Source organism: Tachypleus tridentatus, chromosome 2, assembly GCF_004210375.1.
Source record: "Tachypleus tridentatus isolate NWPU-2018 chromosome 2, ASM421037v1, whole genome shotgun sequence".
Lineage (NCBI taxonomy): Eukaryota > Metazoa > Arthropoda > Merostomata > Xiphosura > Limulidae > Tachypleus > Tachypleus tridentatus.
Genome location: NC_134826.1, coordinates 23,723,096 through 23,729,964, shown reverse-complemented (window position 1 = coordinate 23,729,964; position 6,869 = coordinate 23,723,096). Strand labels below are relative to the sequence as shown.

Below are 6,869 nucleotides of genomic sequence, written 5' to 3'. Positions count from 1 at the left end.
AAAAAAATGGTTTGTTTTCTGCATTAGTTACTTTAATCAGCATACAATTAACTTCATTAAATCACAGGTGAAAAAAAATGGTTTGTTTTCTGTGTTAGTTACTTTAATCAGCATACAATTAACCTCATTAAATCACAGGTGAAAAAAAATGGTTTGTTTTCTGTGTTAGTTACTTTAATCAGCATACAATTAACCTCATTAAATCACAGGTGAAAAAAAATGGTTTGTTTTCTGTGTTAGTTACTTTAATCAGCATACAATTAACCTCATTAAATCACAGGTGAAAAAAATGGTTTGTTTTCTGCATTAGTTACTTTAATCAGCATACAATTAACTTCATTAAATCACAGGTGAAAAAAAATGGTTTGTCTTTTGTGTTAGTTACTTTGGTCTGAACTTTTATATTCGTATTAGTGCTTACAGTTTTTTACCTGTATAATGTTCTGGCATTGCATTATTTAAGTAATTTATTTCATCTAAAATTTAGCTGAATATTCTGTGTAAATGTCATTTGTACATGTAAATATTGAATTAGATTATTTTGTATCTCGACATAATATTTTTCATTTAAAAGCCCATAAAATGTTTTATGTCAATAGGAAGAAACATCTAGTACTTTTCTTGAGATAAAATATTGGTATTTGACATTAGAAAAAGAAATCAGAAGGAAAATAATTTTAAATGCTTCAACTGAATATCCCAAATACCTCCGTACATAAGCTAAGTATTTTTAGAAAAATATTACAGTTATTAGTTCTAGATATTTGTTTTTCAGAGTAGTTGTAAAAAGAAATTAGTGTAGAAAAATTTATAAGTGTACTACGCAAACAACACAGAAAAACATTATTAACGTTTGAAGACAATGTTTTATTTAATTAATATTTTTAGACAAAATATTCTACAGTCTTTGATATAAAAATGTAACAGCAGAAACAACTGTTTTATAAGCCATTTATCCATAGGTAGTCAAAACTGTGGACATCAGCTGAATACTCCAAAATAAGTTATTAAATTACAACTTTGTGCAGTACCTAGGCATTTCTTACCATAGAGTTCCTTGAAATGTGAAGCTTATTTTCAGTTGGTTTTCTAGTTATTGTAATTGCGATCAGGAAAGTACCACATAAGACTTGTGGTAGAGAGAAGTAAACTGCTGTTAAGATGACACAGACTGCGAGTGATGGAAGGACTGGAAAGAGAAGTCTCATGCACCAAGAGCTTCCATGTGTCCATGTTCTAAATTTGTCCATGAGATCAAACTGTTGGCATGCAACTAAGGGAACACTGTGATGACACATTAGTAATGTAGTTGGGGTCAGTGCATCTTTACTAGTTCTGTTTGTGGCTTTACCTAATCATATCTTAGTCATGCCTCTAAAGGTTGGGTGTGAAGACCTCCACAAACACCTACGGTATCTCAGCCACACTGCAGTAGCCATTTTGGAAAAGCTACTGTCTGTGCAATTATTTCCTAGTGATGATGTGAAATAAATTGTTTATATGTAACTCTGCACGAACTGATGGATGCTCAGTTTACTTTAGTTGCACACTTAGAACTCAACATCAAAAATTTAGTTTGTAGCATAATTTTAATTATATTTCAGCAATTAATTGATATATTAACTTTTATTTTATCCTGTTTACAGATGTTGGAATAGTAAACATCACATTAATAGATTTTTTGTGTTTTTTTAGTAAATATCTAATGTTTATATATTGAACCAGCTATGGAATTTTTGAGAACTTTTAAGTGGCTTTTAACTTTGAAAAGAACTTTAACCTTAATTAAATAACTTCTAGCAGGAGAAAATTATTCTTCACTAGTTGAGAATAAAATATTGCTGAGTGGACGTCAATCTCCAAAATAGTTTACGTTAGTGGGATAATGATGTCTCTCAAAATAAAATATTTATGTTTAGCATGGACAGTAATTTATACCAGTGATAGCAAACTACTATTGATGGCATACAACTCTTTTTATTATTATTATTAATCAATATGTTGTTTGTTGTATTCAATTGGCAAAAAGTATGAAAGTTATTTACAGAGTATAAACCATAACTGTTATTAGATGTTGGTTGATCATAACTTAACTATTGTGGTCAAAATATGCTATGGTGCCTAAGTAAGGTAATTGTGATGTCATTTTGAGAGACGAGGACATTGGTCTCTGTTAAATATTATAGAGTCATGCCATGCTTGAATCACTTATCAAGGAAATTTGGATGCTTCAATTTGCAATATAAAATATCAAGAACAGCAAATAAATTAAAACTCATCTGATATATAAAGTAAAACTTTGGGATGCACGATACAAAATTGAAAGTCTGCAATGATAGGTAGTGTGTATTTATTTTTTTTTAAAGGTATTTTGACAATAAAGGTTTGAAACTTCAAAACCTGAAAAAGTATGCAAATATCAAATCAAATTTTATAAATTTTTTCTTGCACAAACTAAGTGTTATTTAAAATGTTTTTTCCAAAGTTCATATGGTTTAGTTGATGAAAACGTACACAACCAGAAAGTGCTACCTCCACACCTTGGTCCAGAAGGGGTTTAAAAGAACAGTGAAAGATGATTTGAGTCATTTTATCAAATGTTTTAGAAAGTTGTGGCTTTAAATAGGTGGATTCAGAGACAGGTAGTGCAACATCTGATGCTAAGTCTAGACAGTTGGGCAGTTAATGCCATAGAACAGTTAGACAAGCAAAAACTCAAGGACTGGGATACAGTGGCCAATGATCTTTTCCATTTATTGGACCATATGAAGAACCAAGTTAGCTATAGTTATGAACTTAAAAGTTCAAAGGCAATGGCCCAGTCAAAGCTAAGCTTCTTGTGTATGTCATCTAAGGATATTGTGTGTGAAAACATTTCTAAGTAAGTCTCTTGTTGATCACGCTGTACTACTTATCATTAAATATATTGTGGGACTATTGAATAAGCCAATGTAACATGGGTATTGGTGATGTACATTCGATAGATAGTTTTTTGTTGTTTTCTTAATTTCGCACAAAGCCATTCATAATTTAGCAGTGTAAGACTCGAGGGAAGGCAGCTAGTCATCATCACCCACCACCAATTCTTGGGCTACTCTTTTTACCAACGGCTTAACCCACCTGGCCATGCCGGGCCTTTTGGCCTACTATCGTTTAGTTGCACAACTTCTGTCTTGTAATTATGAGGAACTCTTTGTGGAGTCACTGCGAAGTTCACATTTTTTGTTAACTTCCCTAATGTAAAGAAGTCCCAGACCATATAATTTAATACAATATTACTTCTAGTGCTTGGTAAATGGATATTTTTTCAGTTAAACTTATTTCAAATCATATTATCTTGATTACATTCTTTATTAAAAAACAACAACTGAATTTTAGAATCAACTTCTATTTCTCATTTACAACAAAATTAATGTAGTGTTAGAGAAAAGTCAGTAAACATGAAGATGTTTCGTTTAGCTAAACCTCACAATATGGTGGTACAGCGGTAAGTCTATGGATTTACAACACTAAAATCAGGGGTTCGATTCCACTCGATGGACCCAGCAGATAGCCCAGTGTGACTTTGCCATAAGAAAAAACACACACACGCAATATAATGTTCTACGTGTAATAGTTTTCGCTTTTTGTGACTTATTGACTTTTTTCGTGGATCATATAACACGATAAATAAAATTATATTTTAAAACCCAATAAATATAAGTTTTGAATAATCTTTATTGCTTGTCATACATACTCACCCTTTCATAGGAGTGATTACACGTGGAAATACATTTTTTTTCTAAAACATCCTATTTTCAACTGCGACGACGTATAACAACATGTTACTGGTGTAATCTATTACCACGTAAGAGTGCATTTATTTTGCAACTAGGACTATTTAATTCTATCTTCATTGAACAATAAGAGACTACAAAGGAAAATCTCATCAAGAAACTTTACATAATTTACAACAAGATAACGAAATAGCTATTCATCATTAAAATAAATATATGAAATTAAACGCCAATAAATAACTTAAAAGTAAATCTTTGGCACTTTTCTATAATGTTTACAAGACAATAATTACAACATACAGACACTTAAGTACAATGTATGAGCCTTTACAAAACTGGTTAAGTAATTAGGTATTTTTATCCAAGTTACTGTGTTGAAGATTCATCTTTCATTGTTTACTTCTTTGATTCGTCATCCTTCAACACTGTGATTTCTTCAACCGTTACTTAGATTTTGACCCACGCGTTTATTATTATTTAGCAGTACACACGACAGATATATTCAGAAACTGTAACTTCACATGAAACCCACGTTTTCACGATAATTATAAGAACATTAATCAGCAGTGTATAATTCTGTTTTACGAGATTTATCGAGTTTTTAGAAACCGTTTCATTAAGATATGAATGAAAAACAAAATTCGCACATGGATGCAGTAATAAAATCTGTCTTAAAAATAACACAACTAGTTTGGTAAGAAACGTAACGCGAAATAGTTTGGCACCTGTTGTTTGTTAAAACTTACAGAAATTAACATATTAAAATTATATAAGTAATATATATAATAATTACATCAGTTTTGTACAAACTGTTCACGTATACAACACGATTTTAATTCGTGGCTTTATTATAATTATTTTGGGGTTTAACAATTGTACAATGCCTTTTACATATTTTAAGCAAAAAGAATGCCTGAAGGAAGACGTCTAATATAATTTTTAAATCATTTCAAATTTTCTGTTTACCGACAACCAAATATCACTTTTTTCATGGCTCGAATAAAACAAATACATTCGAATGCAGTACGACAGTCAGTAGAGAAACTAGCCACCTATGTCAGAAAAGTCTAAAAAATGTGCAAAAGTAATAGTAATTTTATACACAAATAAATCGTATTTCAACGTTTACAATCTGACACAAACAAGCAGTGATGTTTGTACTTGGGTAATTTCTGACCTCACAGCTTTCTTGAAGCTCTTGGACCCACAGATAAAAAGCTAATAATGACTTCAGTAGATTCTATTCTTTAACTAAAAGTTAATAAACATTTTACACAGAAACGTTTATTCAACATACAACGTTGAAGTCGATCAAACACGAGGAAAGTAATTCTTGATGTTCAGCATTGGAAGACTTGGATCAGTTGTTGACCAGGTCATTTTAATCGGTCTACTAAAGGGTCATTTATTACTATTTAATGAAATATATACATTTTTTACAGCACACGCTATCTATATATAATTTTAATATGTTACCAATTTAACATTAAGCTAGAATATTAACGTTTTAAACAAATTGTATTTCCACTCTATATAATGATAAAAATAGCATAAAATAAATATATATTTTTTTACATCTTAATAACATTCTTTGAGAAATATATTTTTTCTTCAGGTCAAGTATGCTTTTTTTTTACAGTTTTGGGAAAGTACGAACTTTCGTGAATGCAAATATTTTAGATTTCTAAAGCACAATAATGATGTCTCTTATTTATACCTACAGTACATTTTATTTACTTGGCTGTCAAAGTCAATTTTTTAAGATTTTCTTTCGAGGCCTAATTAAGTAGTGGAATGTAATCAGTTTCTGGCAGTCACTTAGGGAGTTTCGGGTTTGGGGCTCTCTGACAGCAAAAACACACAACATTAGTCCAGAAGTCACATTCAGAAAAAAGTGTAAACTCTGTAACACAAACGAATGGAATACAATATAACTCTATTCGAATACAATATTGATTCATTCAGAATATTTAACACCAGACATAGCTAAACAAAACACAATTTTAAAGGTTTTGTCCAAGACGTTCCAGTTCATCCAACATGAAGTCGATGTCTTCTTTTGTAACCCCTGGGTTAGAGATTATGGCACGGAAAAAGTTGGGCGTGTTCCCAAGCGGCTGATAACCAATCATCAAAGAACCACTGTCCATCATTTTCCCTTTCAAAATGGCAGTTATCTAAAAACATAAAAAGATAACTGAAGTTAGGTCATACGTGATTTATTACCAGTGTAGAGATGAATAGCTAAAGGTTACACGTTACTACATAAAAATTGCGATTTAAAGCATCTGTGGGCTCTGTGCACTAATAAGAAGCTTTTTTCTCCTTCCTTAAGTGTGTGATATTGATATATATATATATATGTAGCTTGTAAATATAAAAACAGCTTTATATATTATTGTTAAAAGACACAACATCGCGCTAACCCTGACCCGTTGAACTGAGAATGCACTATGGTTATTGTAAAAGATAAAAGAGCGAATTACGTTAATTATTTTAGGCTAGTTGTGGCGGTCATATACATCTATTTGTGGAATCTCGTTGAGATATTTCCTGTGCCCTATGCATGGTTTCCACAATTATCTTATATACGAGGGTGACGGTTTCCCGGCGCCTCTTTCAACGGTCCGATCACTTAGAAATCTAAAGGCATTGCGTAAGAGGACTTAACAAGTATGTATCCTATACAATACATGAATACTAATTTTGTTCCCCACTTGCTTCAAGTATGCGACAGCTACACGAGAAGTAAAACCCATACCTTGATGGCCTTCTTTTCTAGATCGAGATCTTTCCTGACTAAGTCGCATACTGCTACCTAATATATATGAGTAGCTTTTGCCACTGAACTTTATATTGGGTCATTTTCATCTGTTACAAGACTATGCTTGTCACAGCGGAGATGCGACTTGTTCCAGGTCTCTTTCTGGACGGTCTTGGACCTCCAAGTTTATACATATTATTTTATTTTCTAACACCATTAAGTATAACGGACAACCCCTTCTTGGAAATTCTAAATTCTCGACCTGAACACACGTTTATGAGTTGTATGTATAAATATTTTACGTCAGAAAGGGTTCAAAAGTTAACAGC

The 6,869-nt window shown here is 31.7% G+C and overlaps 1 protein-coding gene across 1 annotated transcript in view; it reads right to left on the bottom strand.

The window, feature by feature from the left end:
* Positions 1-3,709: 3,709 nt before the first annotated feature.
* Positions 3,710-6,869, bottom strand: part of LOC143239548 (glutamate decarboxylase-like) — an 88,366-nt gene continuing 85,206 nt past the window's right edge. The window contains exon 14 of the mRNA XM_076480725.1: positions 3,710-5,953. Coding sequence (XP_076336840.1) covers positions 5,780-5,953 — 174 coding nt within the window. The 3' untranslated portion in view covers positions 3,710-5,779. The remainder of the gene's footprint in view (positions 5,954-6,869) is intronic.